The following is an 18458-nucleotide window of genomic DNA, read 5'->3' as shown; positions in this document are numbered from 1 at the left end:
ACGTCACAGTTTTCAGTTCGATATTCCGAAAATTAATTGATGAATGATATAGTACTATAAAAATGTGGTTTTATCAAAAATATAAGTTTTCAATTTTTTTTTCTGTTTTTGAGTTCTAAAAATCACTTTTTGTAAAATGTAGTGTAATGTTGGTTGCTTCAAAAACTTTTTCAGGCGAAAGTACTTCGCTAATGCCGGAGTTCGCGACGGCCATATTTCTGCATTCCCGTACTTGTCAATTCCAAGTCCAGTTTGAAATGTACAAAGTAATTTTTAGGATAATATGTAGCACAAATACTCGTAAAAGTCGTTTTTAATTCCTCTTTTTATTTCTACACATTTTTTAAGCATGTTTTTCGACCAAAGCGGGGTAGGTTTCTTTGGCAAAAGTAGAGGTTAAGTTTGTAACGAGAGAATTTGTAGCTTGCCGTGGCGGCGTCGCCCCCCGACGTGCCCGACTTGATGGGAATCGAGTCGGAGTACGTCCAAACACAGTGTATTTTAGCAGATGGGGGCGACCGATTTGGGGTAAGCGCCCTGGCTTTTGATCGCTATGAGGAGCTCTTGTGGATGGGCAACCAAGGCGTAAGTGGCGTTATTTCTGCTACTAGCACTAACAAGGGGCTGTTTTAAGGGCCACGTCACGTCTTACTACACCGGTGCTATGCAAAAATACACTTCGTTTCAAATCCACGCGACTGAAGACGTCAGACAGGTACTTACAATCAATGAGGGGATTCTAGGGCTAACCTCCAGTAGTCTAAGATACCAAATCAGGCGCGGGATCCCCGTTTTCACCCACACGTAAGCTCTTTCTCAGTGGCAAAACCAACATTTTCAGGAAAAATTTCAGTTCTGCAAACATGTATGAAATGCAATGTATGTTACAAGTAGGCGCCACGAGACTCCTCATGGGGGGCCACCACGGCAAATTGATCGATTTTAACATCGATTTGTGCAAAGAAATGCAAGTTGTGAGTAAAAATTTGGTTAGTTTGTTTGGGTGACCTAACCTTATTTTCAAGGTTGATGTGGGGGAACCAGGATGTGTGATGTTGCGCCCCCATAGTAGGTTTGTTTGCGCCGGGAATCCCTTAGGCAGGATTGATTTGAGAGACCCCAACACGCTCAATACTGAACACACACTAGAGACGCACAGCGGCAGTTTGAGCGATTTTGATGTCCAAGGGAACCTTTTGGTGACTTGTGGGTTTAGTAATAGGTAAATGGGGGCTTCTCGTTGTTAGTTTTATGAAAAAAGTTGATTTTTACATCCATTTTGGGTAAAATCTGGAAAATTAAGTTGGCAACACTGAACTATTGGTAAATTAGACTCTGTCAGATGACGTTGCCAACTTAATTTCGAAGGACATTTCGATCAGAAACTTTTTCGAAAGCATGGTACTTGAAAAATGTAGGGAGTAGGGAGGATTAAACAAAGCTTTACGCACTTTACAATTTTTTAAAATTTTTTTAATAATAATGAAGCAGCAATAAATACTCCATTTCTATTTTTTTGGAAAGTCAAGTTTTTATTCTGGTAATAAATATAAATATTAGTAAACTGGGCGATCATTTTTTATGTTAAGCAATTTATTCAACGCGATTTTATTTTTCTTAAGATTAATTACAAAAATGTATTTAAAAAGCGTTCAGTAGAAAAAATAATATAATAAACACGTACGTGTTCTATATTCTTGAAAGCCCGCTATTTGAATACTAGTTTATCATTGGTGCATTTTTTGAAGTTGGTTTCACAACAAAAATTCACCCTGTGCACATGCATCAGTATGAAAATTCTGAAAAAGAACTTAAAAACTTAAAAAAGCAATGTTTTTATAAATGTATATATTTAAGAATTTAATTAATTTTTAAGTTTAACTCGAAATTTGCAGTAATTTTTTTGTGTCTGAAATATAAATTAAATTTCGCGATATTCTTAAAGTTTGTTTGGTATAACTCTGTCTTTGGGGCAAAGCTAATGGAGCAACAAAATTTCCCTTCCGTGGTTTATTACTATTTCTCGTTGTTATAGTCGTGTATTGCAACACTCGCCACTACGTGGCTCGTGTCACAAACTGTTTGTAGCACTTATTTTTTATATACTATTTAATAATTGAAAATAATTACGAGACTGCAATACACACATACATTTTATTGAAAAACACCTGTTTTATCTATTTTTTTTGAAAAAACATTTTTTTCTCTGGTGATAAATACAGGCTGCGCCAGAACTCGCACCCCAGAGAAAAATGCCATATAAGGTGAGATACCAAGAACATGGAAAAAATGTTATCTATCAAAATTTCGAAGTTATGAGGATTTAAAATTTGCACTTTGACTTTCTTTATTTCTATTGTAAAAATAATTTTCTAAGTTTTTTTGCTATAGGCTATTAAAAGAGGAAACAAGGAAGCCGTATCCTAAATTGTAACTCTGTTCAATGTTATTTGTGGCTTTTATTGGCAAAATTTTTGTCCCTTTACTAAATAATAGTAAAAAAACATATAGAAGATCATCAGTATCATTAAATAGAAAAAAATGTCAAATGGCAAAAAATAAATGTCAAAATTTTTTGACAGAAAGAATTTTTTAAACATTTTTTTCATGTTTCTGGTATCTTACCTTACTTGAAAATTTTCTCTGGGGTGCGAGTTCTGGCGCACCCTGTATAAAAAAAAATCTGTGTGGACTACAAAAAAATATTTTTATGGCCATTTTGTTTAACATTTCTTAAAAATATTAATTTTAAGTATCACAAAATTAAAATTCTTTTTTTGAAAGAAAGAAAATTAGAGATCTTAAATGTCCATTTAAAACTTACAACTTTGGCTTGACCCATAACTATAAGACATCCTCTGTATGTATCTAATAATTTTTAAAACAAAAACCTACAAAACGGTTTTTGTTATCTTTTTAAATGCGAGTTTATCACCCTGTATGTTTACTTGGAAACTCAAAAAAAAAATTTTAGTCCATAATGGGAAAAATAGGCTGTTTTATGTTCCACTTTTGCGAAAGTTCTAATTTTTTCTCTGGTTGTAAAATTAAAAAAAAGTGGGTATGGGTTTGTAGACATGGGAACTTGAACGTGGATCGCTTTTTGATGGTATACGACCTGCGCATGATGCGCGCCGTGACCCCCATCCAGACCGTTTTGGACCCTCTTTATTTGCGATTTTTACCATCGGTCTCGTCGCGCTTGGCCGTGGTTTCGGCCTTAGGCCACGCCCAAATTTTGGACACCGTGGCCTTCGCTGAACCCAGACTCTGTCTCATGCAGATGGACAGTCCTGGTTAGTCGCCCTGTCACTCTCAAAATTTCTTGTTTTCTCATTGGCCAAATTCCAGCAATGTGTCTAACATTCGACATCAGCGCCACCAGTCAGGCACTAGCTTTCGGCGACAGCACCGGCTCCATTCACTTGTTTTCATCAACGGCCCAACCGCTGTTCAATTCATATTCGCGGATGACGGAACATGGGGATCCCCTAGTTACATATCCGAGTTTCGCGATTGATGATTACGAAACGCCACTGTCGGTTATTCCAATGCCGATCTGTCACGACGGTCTGTCGTCAGACTGGCCGGAACATTTGATGAAAAAGTGCTACAGGTTTGAGTTTGGGGATTTTGTTGCAATGGTTGGCAATGGAGGTGTTTCAGGCGACCAGTGGGTGTAGACCCGGAGGTTTTACGCACGATGAAGATGAAAGGACCGATTGGTTACGCACCGAATCCACGCACCACGAGGAGAAATCAAGTGAGACCTGATAAGTTACCAACTGTTTATTTTTGTTGATCGGAACGGTTCTAGTCGAGAGAATTAAAAAAATTTTTTGGTATTATTTATGTGTATCGAATTTTCCTTGATTTTGTGATATTTTTTTTGAGTAGAATAAATATTTAAGTTTATTAGCGTAGGTTTTCTTGGTCCCTCCCTAACTAAATGATTTTTTAGGTCACATACGAGATTGATAATAACAAATCTCGAGCGCTTAACAAACACGATCGCAATGCGAAACTAGACGAGTCTGAAGGTTTTATAGCGATTCCGAAACGTTACCGGAAAATTGACGTTAAATACAATAAACTGGGGACCGATGAATGTCAATTTGACCAGTTTAACAAGACGGGTCATACAGGCCTTGAAGCGACTTTGCCCAACGCCTACTGCAACGCAATGATTCAAGTACGTACGCATATACAGGGTGTGCAAGTAAAATAATTTTTTCAAGGTGTTGTATTACATTGAGCCGGTCCGAGCCGTCCTTCTCTCCCACTTATGCAACAAAGAATTTTGTTTATCGTGTGAATTGGGTTTTTTATTCCACATGTTACGAACATCAGCGAACAACTCGCCCTGTCAACCTGCCAACTTTCTACGAGCTTTTCGCACAATTCCCGAAGCTTCGGCCTTAAGTCTCGTTTACAGCGATCTACCACCCGATCAAAAATCAAAAATCAATCTCGGAGCCCTGATTCAGGTACCAACTTTAGCAAATTGACCAATTCTAGAGCCATTTTTGCAGTCCTGGAACCGATTTATCATCCACCAACTTCACGTGGAACTCGCCGAAGCCAAGAAGAAACATTCCGATCGCAAGAATAACAAAACGCCGTTTTCGTACAACGTGACCGATTTTCCTGCCATAGACGATCGGAAAAAGTGTTCAGGTTAGAGAAAAATCGTGTGTGTGTGTGTGTCATTCAGGTCCGTAATAAGAAACAATGAAGTAGGGCGCCCAAATTTTTTAGTGGGACTAGAACAGTTCTGCAGTTTTTTTAAACAAATCCTCGAACAGGTCGATTTTATTTTTTTAAATGCTATATTTTGACATTATAGTGACATTTATGACGTCTTTCGTTCTTGAGTTGTGACGTCATTTAATGACAAATGACATTTTTGTTCACTGTTTTAAATAGCACACATCTTTATCTTTCTGGTAATAAGAAAAAAAATTAGAAAAATTAATTTAAAACTGAAATAAATAAATTTTAAAAAATTAAAAAAAATATTGACAATTAAACACAAAAGGCTTCATCTTTTCTTGCCTTATTTTGTAAGGGGCAATTGTTTTTTTGTATATTTTTTTAAATAATTAGCATGAAAACGCTTAATATGAAACTTAAATACAAAAAAATAAAAACAAAAAACAATCACCTTTTATAAAATAAAGCAAGAACAAGAAGATAAAGCTGTTGTATAAAACTTTCTATAACTTTTTAAAGTTTTTTTATTTTATTTTCTTCTTTTTTGCATTTTTGTTGCTTACCAGAAAGATAACGATGTGTACTATCTAAAACAGTAATAAAAAAAGTCGGTTGACATAAAAAAAAAATAGTAATGATGTCATTACTCGAAAACGAATGATGTCATAAATGTAGCATTTTTTTGAAAAATTATTCGTAACAAAGATACAGGGTGTCCCAGCGAGTTGAAAAAATCCATTAGTGACCTTTCAGTGGTAAAATTTAAAAAAAATATGTAGGACCTTGAAATATATACATACTTATCTAGACCATCGCTTAAAATTTTTTTCGACTAAACAGCGTGTCTCAAAAATAAGTTACAATACAAACTTTTGTTTTTTTTTATATGTAACATCATATGTTTCTTAGCGTTTTTTTAAAAATAAGACGGTTTTTTTGACAAAAATATGCACTTTTTAAAAATTTATTACACAAAAACTAAGACATCTAGAAATATTTTTTTTACTACCGCAAAGAAGAAGGTACAAGCTATAAGGTTGATAGATAAAAAAATTAAGACGTTTGTTAAAAGTTCAATAACTTAAAATTTTAATAGAACACCCTATTTATTGTTTTTGCATTTAAAAGATTAATAAATTGTCTTTCTAAAAATATTTACTTTTTGGTGTTCATAATCAATAACTAAAAAGATATTTAACGTTAAACATTAAAAAAAATAATAATTACTATTGTTTCAGTAGCCAAAAAGTGCACAGTTGCACAAGAAATGGAAGAAATATCACTTAATGATCACATTTGTGTTAAACTGAATTCATTATTCTTTATTTTTACAATAAAATAATTCGAATTTCAGCATTTATACGCCCCCCCCACTAGCTACGGGCCTGGTGTGACTCTGGTAATTTGTTTTTGTTACAGCATCGGAAGTTAATGCGAACATGGAGCAAGAAAAACGCGACAGTGAGAGCGAAATAATCCAGTTACTTGGCGCGAAACAAATGCAGAAACACTCATGTCTCAAGTGCAAACTTGAAGTAAAAAAGGAATCGATTTTGCTCGTCTGTAACTTAATCTACCCAACCAACGAACCCGAACGTGACGAATGGAGTTTTTGCGATATTTTAACACGTTCTCTTTGCTCGCAACAGACCACCCCAGCGTGGTGCGAAGAATGCAAGAAGTTTGCACCAACACAGCAAACACGAATGCTTCAGGTGGCATCCCCTAGTGTCATTACAACCAGTTAATCGTGTGATTGTAGTCACTTCCGAAACTTTTGGCCATCAACACCGGCCTTCACAACCCGCAACATAAGCAGTTTTGGCAAAGTCAGATGGATAAGATTGTGGCTAAGGTCACAGAGAATGCTACTCCTCAAACCATCCCTCAGATTAATAGTCTCAGTTCATCGAAACCGTGCCGTTATGGTGACCACTGTTCAAGACCTGGATGTCGCTTTAGACACAGCTTTGACAATGTTCCACCCCCGGCGCCGGTTAATAACCCGTATTGTAGCAACAATTGGTTACCCCACTCGATTTCGATTGCACTCAAAGACGGAGAGTTGCTCATTGATAAAATTGAGAAGAAGAAAGAGGATGGTGGTGGGGATAAGAATGAAAAAGAAGAAGAGAAAAATGATGATGAGTGTAAGAAGTTGTATGATTTAACAGCTGTGGTTTGTTATATCAACGATCCGTCGTCGAGTGAAAAACGCAATGTTGTGGCGTTGATTAAAGTACCGGATTCTTATCTGTCAGAGACGACACAGTCGGAACATAAATGGTATCTTTTTAATGATTTTAGTATATCAACGGTGTCGATGCAAGAAGCGGTTTGGTTCAGTTTGGATTGGAAGATTCCCTGCATTTTGTACTACTCGTCGAGGGAGGTGTTGGAGGCCAAGTCGGGGATTTCCCCGCCGATTTCGAAGGTAAAATATCGTCTAAGACAGTCAGATTCAGTCTTATTAAAACACACACCACAACAATTATCGCATCATTTTCGTAAAGATAACACAAAAAAATATGTTAAAATTCGAATTTTACATGTACAAACACATCTGTACCTCAGAGCAAAACATCATTAACCACCAAAACGCAAATTTTTCTTTAATTCACATTTAATTAATTTTGTTAAATGTTTGTTTTATTCATAATATTCTACTTAGACTTCCTCAAAAATTTATCAAATGAAAATAAAAGGGCTTTATAAACTTCAGGTAATTTACTGGCTGTTTAATTATGTACATAAAATCAAATTTAAAAACTGGAGTCAATACTATTTTGCTCTGAGGTACAGATATGTGACGCAATAATTGTTACGGGGTGTGTACTAAACCTTATTAAATTGAAAAAAATAAAAAATAACGGCCATTTTAGTTCCTCGATTTACAAAATCCATACTAAATTTGGGCGTAATGATTAGGGTTCGGATTCTTAACATTATGCAAATTCGTTATTTTAATAAGCAACTTAAAATTTCTTGTCGATACACCAAATTAAGGTTTTCTGTTTTAAATAAATTAATTTTTTTAATGCTTATTTGCTAATTTGCCTAAAAAACGTTTTTTGTGCTATTTTTATGAAAATTTAGATCATTTTCAGTTTTTGATTTTTTTTAGCTTTGATCTAATAAACGCTTCATACACGAGCGGATATCTTTACGAATTTGCTCGCCACGTTTCAGATCTGACGGATATTCTACTCGTGTATGGGGCCCTATAGTTACAAATAATTTATAATTGAGCCGTCTAGTTGCAAAACCGGTTAAATCCAAAAATGACAAAATTTGAATTTAAATACCATATTTTTAATAGCTTTTTCATATGCGCATCCACCTACAAGATAGATAAAAAAAAATTGAAAAATAAAAAACTGAATTATAATTTGGCATTTTTAAAAGCCAATTATGCTTTGGTGAGTGACTCAATAGAAAAAAATTGAAAAGCGAGGTCTGACTTTAGTAGAATTAGTTGGATTAATAAATAATTTTAAAAACGCTATTTCAAAAGTTAAACTGTCAGCAATTTTGTACAAAAAAATTGCTAAAAATTTTGTGGAAAATGAGGATTATATTTGATTAGAAAAAATATCACAAGTGTTAAAAATTAATATTTTCGATTTAGATATGGATCCTTAGTCCGGTCAAAATAGACATTTCAAATAACAAAAATTCCGACAGAGCTAAATTTTGGTGGAGACCTTGGGTACACCATTAGAAATAAAGTATCAAAAGTCCCCATCGATCCCATGTATGCTAAAAAAGTTATTCGGGGTCAAAGGTCAAAATTTGACGTTTTTTAATTTTTTTTCGGAAACAGTAAGTTTTATCAAAAAAGTAGCCCAGACAAAAATTATAGATCTTAAGATTATCTACTAAATGGTCTATATACTTTTTTCCTAAGAATCACCATTCTTGAGATATCGCGATTTTAAAAGTTGTAAGAGTAACGTTCTACATCATATGCACATACAGAGTGCGCCAGAACTCGCGCCCCAAAGACAAATGTCATGTAGGGTAAGGTACCAGGAACATAAAAAAAATTAAAAAAAAAATCTCTATAAAAATTTCGAAGATATGAGAGTTTAAATTTTGCACTTTGCCTTTATTTATTTCTGTTGGAAAAACAATTTTCCAAGTTTTTTTGCTACAGGCTATTAGAAGAGGAATCAAGGAAGCTGTATCCTAAATTGCAACTCTGTTCAATGTTATTTGTGGCTTTCATTGACAAAATTTTTGTACCTTTAGTAAATAATTAAAAAAAAACATATACAAGATCATCAGTATCATTAAATAGACATAAAAAAATGTCAAATGTCAAAAAATAAATGTCAAAATTTTTTGACAGATAGTATTTTTTAAACATTTTTTTCATGTTCCTGGTATCTTATCTTACTTGAAATTTTTCTTCTATTTCATTAAACTTATGAATATCTCGATTCCATTGGAATTAAGAAGAATTTTTTTGGTAAAACATACAGTGTTTAAAAAATCGCGCACTTTCTTGAAAGGGAGTAATTGGGTAATCCCCAGAGTACTGAAAAATGTTTAAAAAATTCTATCTGTCAAAAATTTTTAACATTTATTTTTTGACATTTGACATTTTTTTATGTCTATTTAATAATACTGATGACCCTGTATATGTTTTTTTTTTAATTATTTAGTAAAGGTACACAAATTGTGCCAATGAAAGCCACAAATAACATTGAACAGAGTTGCAATTTACGATACAGTTTCCTTGATTTCTCTTCTAATAGCCTGTAGCAAAAAAACTTGGAAAATTGTTTTTCCAACAGAAATAAATAAAGGCAAAGTGCAAAATTTAAACTCTCATAACTTCGAAATTTTTTTAGATAGAATTTTTTAAAATTTTTTTGTATGGTCCTGGTACCTTACCCTACATGGCATTTGTCTTTGGGGCGCGAGTTCTGGCGCACTCTGTATGTACATATGATGTAGAACGTTACTCTTACAACTTTTAAAATCGCAATATCTCAGGAATGATGATTCTTAGGAAAAAAGTATATAGACCATTTTGTAGATAATTTTAAGACCTATAATTTTTGTCTGGGCTACTTTTTTGATAAAACTTACCGTTTCCGAAAAAAAATTTAAAAACGTCAAATTTTGACCTTTCACCCCGAATAACTTTTTTAGCACACATGGGATCGATGGGGACTTTTGACACTTTATTTCTAATGGTGTACCCAAGGTCTCCACCAAAATTTAGCTCTGTCGGAATTTTCGTTATTTGACCACTATTTTTATGACTAATTTGACCGGACTATCCTACGATAGCTAATTTTAAACACGGAATTTTATTACAAGTAGAGAAGTGGAAAGGAGCTTTTCACACTTTAAAAATATGCTAACCGATAAAAAAAAACATTTAATCATTATATTTTTAAAATGATGAACAATAACTTTATTATTTATATAAATACAGGGTTGTCCGGAAAGTCGCGTACCTCCGTGACACTGTATCATCTGGCGGTGCCCTAGACAACAAGAAAAATTTCAAAAAAAAACTATCTATAAAAGTTTCGAAGTTATGAGAGTTTAAACTTTGCACTTTGACTCTTATTTACTTCTCTTGGAAAAATAATTTTCCGAGTTTTTTTGCTACAGGCTATAGAAGAGAAAACAAAGAAGCAGTATCCTAAATTGTAACTCTGTTTAGTGTTATTTGTGGCTTTTATTGGCAAAATTTTTGTACTTTTACTAAATAATTATGAAAAAACATATACAAGATCATCAGTATCATTAAATAGACATAAAAAATGACAAAAAATAAATGTCAACATTTTTTTTGACAGATATAATTTTTTAAACATTTTTTCTATAAAAGTTCTATATAAAGTTCTATAAAAATGTGATCAAGAATAAAAATTTTCAAAATTTTCTTTTGTTTTGAGTTCTACAAAAAAATGTATTTTTTTAAATGGCAACCCACTATAGAACCATTTTTCTCAAGAAGGTTATGATCTAAGGATTACAAATATCTACTTTATATTTAATTAAATATTTTTTTTTACATAAATTGCAATTTTGAAATTTAAAAAAAAAATTGGTTTTCTCAAAATATGAGCCCTTTTTTATATTTTTTTAATTCATATTAATAATTATTATTTTCTGGACGCAAGTGATTAAAAAAAAAGCTTAGTTCCGTTTTGCTGTATGGATTATTTTTCAGTTTTCTTTGTTACCTAAACATTTCTTGTTTTGAGATTTTTTTATTAGAAAATTAATTTTGTTTTCAATAGCATTGAAGTTTTCTTGAAAAAAAATGAGTAGGAATATTTTTTATGCATATTTTGCTTAAATATTAAGCTTATTTTAGCGCTTATTTTCGTCCTTTTTTGTGTTAAAAAGTCCGAACTAGAGTTAGAATAATAATACACATAATTGTTGGCTGTGGAAAAAAATTGCGCTTTGTAATTAAAACAATAAACAAAAAATGCTTGGTTTAACAAAAAAAAAATTAAAAAGAAACAAAACATAACATAACAGTGGTAAAGAGATAATAAGTTGCTTGTAACAAGTAAATGAGCAAAAATGAATCGTTGGTAGGAGGATGCAAATCTGCATTTTCCCCACAATTGCTTAAACGTTATGAAAAAGTCACATTTTTTGAACAGGAAGTCTTCACTGAGGACGCTTGCATTGCGCGCAGTTGGGGCACCTCCGCCATCACGTTTACGCCACTCACCGACAACGAATTCCCAAAAAAGGGCGATTTAGTGGCCATGGATGCTGAATTCGTGACCCTAAATCAAGAAGAAGCCGAACTTCGCAGTGACGGTAAAATGTCAATGATAAAGCCGTCCCAGATGTCTGTAGCACGAATTACATGCATTCGAGGGTAACAAACCATGAATACAACTCGAAAAAAAAATAAGAAAATAAAATTCAGGTCAGGCTCCATGGAAGGCGTCCCTTTCATCGACGACTACATCTCGACGCAAGAACAAGTCGTTGATTATTTGACGAAATTTTCAGGAATCAAACCCGGGGATTTGGACGCCAATTTCAGCTCAAAACACCTGACGACTCTGAAGTCTACGTACACAAAATTGCGTTTTTTGCTCGACAGTGGAGTTATTTTCGTGGGTCATGGTCTTAAGAATGATTTTAGGGTTATAAACTTAGTAGTGCCTCCTGAACAAGTAGCAGATACTGTACATTTGTTTCACCTACCTCATCACCGGATGGTCTCGCTTCGATTTTTAGCGTGGCATTTCTTGGGTAGGGGAACCCCACAATTTTGACGAAATTCAACTGTGGTTTTAGGTGTAAAAATTCAGTCGGAAACGCACGATTCGGTCGAAGATGCCCGAGCCGCCCTACATTTGTACAAGAAATATAAACAATTGGAAGCTCAAAATAAAGTGGGGGAGGCGTTAGCCGAGCTGTATGAGAGAGGGAAGCTTCTCAATTGGAAAGTACCGGAAGATTAGCAAGAGCCTTAATGATGTATCATGTGTATTTTTTTATAAATGTTTTACGCCTATTTGCAATTTTTTAATGTGTTGTATCATTCCCGTCTTTATTTACACATAATCAAATGTCAAGGTGAAATAAAAACAGTGTAAATTATTTTTCCAAAATAAATTAATTTTATATGGACTTGATTTTTGCATAAAATTCACAATAGACTATACGAGATTTTTAAAAATGGTTACATCAATAATTTTTGTGCACATTTACTCGAAGTGTTCAATGTCTATGCACAAGCCTGGACCAATGGCGACGCTCTGGCGATTCATTATCGATAGATATTCTTCGACCATCGATCGAGGCTTTTCTGCAATCGACAGAGTTTCTTCGACTATCGATTATCGAAAGTCGGCGAGATTCTATGGAACATCGACGAGACTCTTGATAAGTTGCGTACGAATTTCCACAAGACAGCTCGCTTGGTCCGACCGGAAACGAACATCTTCGATATAGAGGGGGTGGTCTAAAACCTGCCCAACAGACGGTTAATTCGAAAGGAAAGTTAGCAACAACACAGTCAAAGCTGGGCGGTGCAGGCAAAAGTGTGCAAAGGAGAAAAACACAAAAAATCCATTGAAAACGGGACAAAAATAGTGGATTATTAATACTGCAACAACTTTGATTCAAAGAATTAACAACAAATAAATTTTATACGAAATTGTAAAGAGAAATTTTCTTCTCTAAAGCTGAAAAATTTTATCAAATTGACACATTCTTAAAATTTACTATAAATCAGGCTTCAACGTCAAATTTGACTTCCCAAACCGTTAAAAATGACATTCACTTTTGGTATAAGTACTACTTGCTATTTTAAAAACTTGTAAAGTGTAAATTAGGTTTTCATCAAAGATGACAATGTCAATTTCAATTTTTCGGATTCGGATGGTGCTGCAATAAAATAACAAAAAATTATAATAACTAATAAGTTATTTCTATTTACAAAGTTGAAGTTCATTGTTTTGAATCTTTAGGACACTGACTCGTAACTATTTGAACGCCATTTTAGAAACTTATTCAGTTTCAGGCCATTTTACAATGACAAAATTTCGGATTTGTGAAAGGGTCTTAGGTTTCAACGGCCGCGACTGTACCTACATAACTGAAAAAAATTACCATTAAGAAGAAAAAAGTTCCACCAATAAAAATTGAAAGAAAAAGTAAATCATAGTCTTCTAGATATTTTTTTCGATTATATGGTACTTAAAGTTACTGCATAATTATACGTTGTCAATAACTGGAATTCAAAGTGAATAAATTTACGAAGGAATTTACAGATTATTACTAAAAATAAATACACAAAAACAAAGCACTGTCATTGTTTGTGTTACTATCAATAGGAATTTAAGGCCCAAAAAATTTGGATGAGAAATTAATCAAAAAAAGTAAAAGACAGTCAAATATTAAACCTGGTTTTCCATCTACTGAAAACATCAATTTCGTTTTTGTTTTTTTAATAAAATCAAAAGTAATGTGAAACAATTTTTGCCACTCCTCGTAAATTTTTATAAAAGTTATTGTTTTAAGAATTAAAACTATTTTCCTTTAAACAGAATAAATGTCACTTACGTTTTTCATTTACATTTTCATTCACATTATATTAAGTCTTAGCAATGCGTGTTTGCAAAAACTAGAAGTTTGTCAAAAAAAAGCTTATGAAAAATACATCTTACACAATAAATTTTCTGATATTTTTGTAACTATACCTATTACTATATTTTTTACAATGAGATTTAATTTTTTTCATGACTAAAAGAAAACAAATATTTAAATTACACTTGAAAAGCTGTAAGAGTTAGAAATGTAGTATCTGTTACAAAATAAAAAAATCCCCCTGACCTGACTTGATTTAGTTAAGTACAGTCTACATGCACAACAATTTCAAACATATATATTGATCAGTGGATTCACTTATCTCAAATTATTGGAAATAAAATGATTGCATATCTAATTAATTCAAGCATAGAGAACCACATAATTATTTATTTGTTTGCCAAACAATCAATTTAATTTTGCCCAAATTCCCTTATTCGAATCAAATAAAAGTTAATTCCAAGGACAAAAACAAAAATAAATTGTTTTTTATTGTCAAATAAGTAATAAAATAGTAGATATTATATTTTTTGAAAATTAATAATTTATTACATTAACGTTTCTATACAATCTATGGTGCGTAACGAGTATTCTACCCTCCCTTGAAAAACAGCACAACAACCACACCACCAAATGCGCTACCTTAATCTAAACGCAAAGGTGGTCTCGACACCTTCCTACCCAGTTGTTTTAAATGGCCCCCATTTTCCGGCAGTTCCATAATGGACTCCCTCCTGACCAGCTCCTTCCTGTTGTGCTTCAAGACAGTCAAATCGGCCAACGAGCATTTCCTGCTCATTGTCGGTTTGGTGTTCTTGACCGGAGTCTGACTTTTAGCCTTGTAAAGCTCTAAAAAAGCGGCCCCGAGCGACGTCAGCAGGAGTCCTGCGGCCACACACCCCACGATGGTGCCCCTCGGCTCACTCGTTGTGTTATTTCTAGCAGAAATTTTCGGCAATTTGTGCTTTTCCAAATTGTCGACGTCTTCCGGTGTGCATTGTTCGTGCAGCAGGAAAAGCTCCCGGCACAGGTCCTGCAGGACGACTTGCAGGTACGAAATGGGACACGAGGGTTGTTCCAGGACGATTCTTGCGATTTTTTTCACTTTGTGTGCTGTTTCCGGTTCTTCGGTTTGGTTAAACGCAATTTCTGATTGGTTTGTTCCGGGAGTTTCCTCACTTTTGTTAAAGAAAGTGTAGTGGAGTAAAGGGTACACAAACACGGCAATTATGACAACTTTGCAAATTAAAACAGTCCCCGACATGTCATTGTTGCTTCTTTGTTCACTCATTTTCACATTTCTGGTAAATAAACACAGATAGGTGAGTTGGAATCGATAGTTCGGGGTTGGATATCCTGCTGACTCGTCGAGATTATTCCTGTCGCAGACCGGAACTTTCAGCAGGATTATTTGACTCGTCTACTGCTGAATTGTGCGCAAGCGTGCAGGATTTTCTCTCATGGTAAATTAATTGGGCCCCACTTTTGATTAATTCGAGATTCAAAAACGCACTTTGCAGGACAGTGCGTTTGCAGGAAATGCAGTTGAGGGGAGTTGGGAAGTGCGTAAATGGTGACCTTTATGCTTATGACACATTATATCACAACGTTGTAGAGATAAGGTATGACCCCAGATAAGAAACGTGTTTCCTTCTTACCTGTAGTGTAACAAAGCCACGGTGATAAGCCGTTCGCGTTTATGAACTTATTACTGTAATAAAATACGAGCGGATTACTGCGGGTTTTCAGTGGAAAAGTTTCATTTTTTATTTTTTTCTAATTTTCGTAAGTAGTTTTTTTATTTTATCGTAATTTTCATAGTTTATATTTGTTTTACTTGTTTATTGTAGTCGGTAACTTGTCTGTGTTTTTGGACAAGAAAAATTGTGCAATGAGCAATTTTCACTAATTTAGTAATTCATTATTTTGATACTTTAATATACGTCAAAAAAGTGTGCTTAAATTGCAGTTTTGGCGAATTTTTGTTGTAAAATATTTGTGAATAAAGTTAAACCAAGTCTCTGGATAATCAAATTTTTAATATGTAAAAATAATTTTCTAAAAAATTTGAAAAGGTCTTAAATTTTATTTACTTAGCTACCACGAGACTCCTTAAGGCCTTTTCTAACGACAAATTTTTAATTTGATGACAACCCCGTCAAGTAATTATTTTTATTTTGTAAATAGTACTTAAAAAAAATTATTTATCACTAGTACTCACAAGTTTAAAGTCCAACATTTGGTCACATTATTAATTTTTACAGATGTTGATCTTTACCTTTTTTGCAATTATTTGTTATGAAATAATATCTATAACAATTTATTTGTTATTTAAAAGTTTCAGCTTTTTATTTTTGTAACCTTTCTGCGTCACAAAACTAATATTTTGCTATAATTGTCCTTTTTTGTTAATAGATAGCATTTGCTACAAAGACACAGAAAATCAATTTATTATTTATTTACGTTTGTACTTTGAGCTGCTGTTGTACATAAACAGATAGCAAAAATCGAGGTAATTAAAAAAACTTAACAGAAATAAAATGCTAAAATGGAGTTGGAATATTTAGGACCAGAAATTACTAAAATTGGCATGTATCACACTATTCAATGTTGCCAACTCAATTTTCAAATCACAAGCAACATATATCCCATATCTTCGTCACTATATTTCTCAATAACGCCAACTTTTTTTTTCCTTTTATATTTTACAAAAACTGAAAGATTCATTTTTTTGTTTAATTTTTCTTGAAATACATACTTTATCTCTTAAAATAATTTAAATTTTTTGCCTAGACTGATGTTCGTTTATATTTGAAATATTGCAACATTAAGAAAAATATATGTACAAATAATCAGAAACTAACCGTTTCCTTTAACTAAAACAACAAAAAATTGGTTTAAATTTATGGGTGGGTTCCTGAAAATACTCTTATCTTGTTGTTTATTTGTGGTAATTCTAAAAAATGATAAACAGCGATAAATTTGGCATCAATTTCCGTTTGCTCCCTTTTCTGCTTTGTATAAATCAAATGCCAAATTATCAAAATGAGAGATCAAAAACCGATCAATAAACATCGTCTCAAGTGCTCAAACACCCCACTTCCTCAACAAATTTACTTTATTAATATTCTCCACATTATTTATTCCTTTGTTTGCTCAAACACCGGTGATAAACCCAAATCGAGTATATTTGCACTAAAACTAGCACAATCTAAATTTCGTCACAATAATCCACCCATTTCGTCGATCATTATCCCAATTTTTTTATCGGTTGAAATTTTAACTTTCATGATTTTTATGATTAAGCACTCGATCTTTGTCTGGCAATTTTGCCGCAAAAAGGTCAAAGTTTTGAGACACTCAAAACCCTCCGTCTGAGCACACACCGCCTTATCGTTATCAACAATCAAATTGTTTACTTTGAAATTTTGTCAAGGTTATGCAACCAACAATACACCCGCTTCCTGAAAAATAATTTTATAGCGGTCTATTTAAAGCGGCGCCGGTCAGATTTATGTTTCATTTCCAGTGAAAGGTGTCAGCTATTTTGAACTGTACATTTTTAGCCCGAGAGGTCACCTCAGGTCATCCTCCCATTAACTTTAACCTATGTGCTTGAAAATTTTCAGCGAAAAGCTCGTCCCGTTCCGTTTCAGCTCGGTCCAAATCTATTTAAAACGCCAAATATTTACTTTGATTTTGATTTGTGTGGCCGCTCTTTTTCAGAATGACTGAAAAATGCTGAAAAACTTGGATTTGTTGTGCGACGAGAAGTACATCGTCCAGAAAATCGAGGACAACTACTACAAGAAAAAGGGCCTTTCTAACATCATCGAGAACCTGAAAAGTCAGCGCTTTCACGGTGAGTCTGAAAGCTTTACGAGGGGCGATAGCATCGAAATTGTGATATTAAATTGTAGGGTGTGTTTTATTCGTATCTATTTTTCTAGTTTTCTATCTAAAAGCAATAAAGTTCGGTGTCAAGACGTGAGTGGGTAACAAATTAGGGAAAAAACTTACAATTAGAATTAGCGTCGCTTTGAGTCTCTAGGAATTTTTTCAGGCGTTTCATTCATGTTTATCTGCTATTATAACGCTTATAAATCATATCTTTGTAGCCAAAGGGGAAGGAGTGGCTCGAAACGTCGAGCAAACGCCGAGATAAAAATTAATAGAAACGCGGGGCTATTATTTAGATTTTTGAGCGTTGCAAGAATGCAAATAGAAATTTCTGTTTCTAGTCTTCTTATTTATAAAAAATGAATCGCGAACCAATGTGAGGAGATTAATTAATAGAAATTAAGTTCCTATTGAAGCTTGCAGTTGCATTCAATGGACCTAATTACAAGCTTAACAGACAATTAGTTTCTTGATTGTTTGTGTTCACGTCTATATTTTTTTCACCGCAGTTTCTTTCAGATTTTTTTTGTTCTCCTAATGAAGTCTTAATTACTTTAGACTCAATTATTCTAATAATAGAAGTGCTCTCAAAAACAGTTGTTTGAGTCTTTGATTTTTTGTGGACTTTTTTCTAAAAAGTTAGAATAGAATAAGACTAATTTTAGAAACTATTTCGAAAAAAAAGTCCGGAAAACACTCAATTTGGAGACTAAAATGTGTCTAACTAAAATAGTTATTTTTATTACTAAAAATAC

General features: G+C 33.5%; 3 protein-coding genes and 1 long non-coding RNA gene across 4 annotated transcripts in view; 2 read left to right on the top strand and 2 right to left on the bottom strand.

The window, feature by feature from the left end:
• Positions 1–147: 147 nt before the first annotated feature.
• Positions 148–1332, bottom strand: LOC123004317. The gene is made up of 3 exons (XR_006412686.1): positions 1014–1332; positions 724–855; positions 148–662 (listed from the first exon to the last, which is right to left on the bottom strand). It is a non-coding gene; the product is annotated as an uncharacterized LOC123004317 (long non-coding RNA).
• LOC123004311 (PAN2-PAN3 deadenylation complex catalytic subunit PAN2) lies at positions 209–12226 on the top strand. Its single transcript, XM_044397507.1, has 16 exons — positions 209–370; positions 424–585; positions 635–804; positions 854–974; positions 1026–1222; positions 3076–3296; positions 3352–3616; positions 3667–3763; positions 3962–4192; positions 4239–4487; positions 4533–4677; positions 6133–6428; positions 6476–7147; positions 11355–11578; positions 11630–11961; positions 12007–12226. Exons 1-16 carry the CDS (start codon positions 350–352, stop codon positions 12171–12173), a joined length of 3570 nt encoding a protein of 1189 aa, XP_044253442.1. The 5' UTR covers positions 209–349; the 3' UTR covers positions 12174–12226.
• A 71-nt stretch (positions 12227–12297) lies between these two features.
• Positions 12298–15392, bottom strand: LOC123004314. The gene is made up of 2 exons (XM_044397510.1): positions 14485–15392; positions 12298–12683 (listed from the first exon to the last, which is right to left on the bottom strand). The coding sequence occupies exons 1-2, from the start codon at positions 15092–15094 to the stop codon at positions 12433–12435; spliced, it is 861 nt and encodes a 286-aa protein (XP_044253445.1). The 5' UTR covers positions 15095–15392; the 3' UTR covers positions 12298–12432.
• Positions 15393–15461: 69 nt separating this feature from the next.
• The window catches only part of LOC123004276, an 82394-nt gene continuing 79397 nt past the window's right edge, over positions 15462–18458 (top strand). Inside the window, exons 1-2 of the mRNA XM_044397456.1 lie at positions 15462–15588; positions 17530–17665. Coding sequence (XP_044253391.1) covers positions 17542–17665 — 124 coding nt within the window. The 5' untranslated portion in view covers positions 15462–15588; positions 17530–17541. The remainder of the gene's footprint in view (positions 15589–17529; positions 17666–18458) is intronic.

Source organism: Tribolium madens, unplaced genomic scaffold (genome assembly GCF_015345945.1).
Source record: "Tribolium madens isolate multiple individuals breed KSU strain unplaced genomic scaffold, Tmad_KSU_1.1 Scaffold_1;HRSCAF=32;Tcas5.2_LG8, whole genome shotgun sequence".
Taxonomy (NCBI): domain Eukaryota; kingdom Metazoa; phylum Arthropoda; class Insecta; order Coleoptera; family Tenebrionidae; genus Tribolium; species Tribolium madens.
Note: the sequence above shows the minus strand (reverse complement) of the source record. Positions and strands in the feature narration are given on the sequence as shown.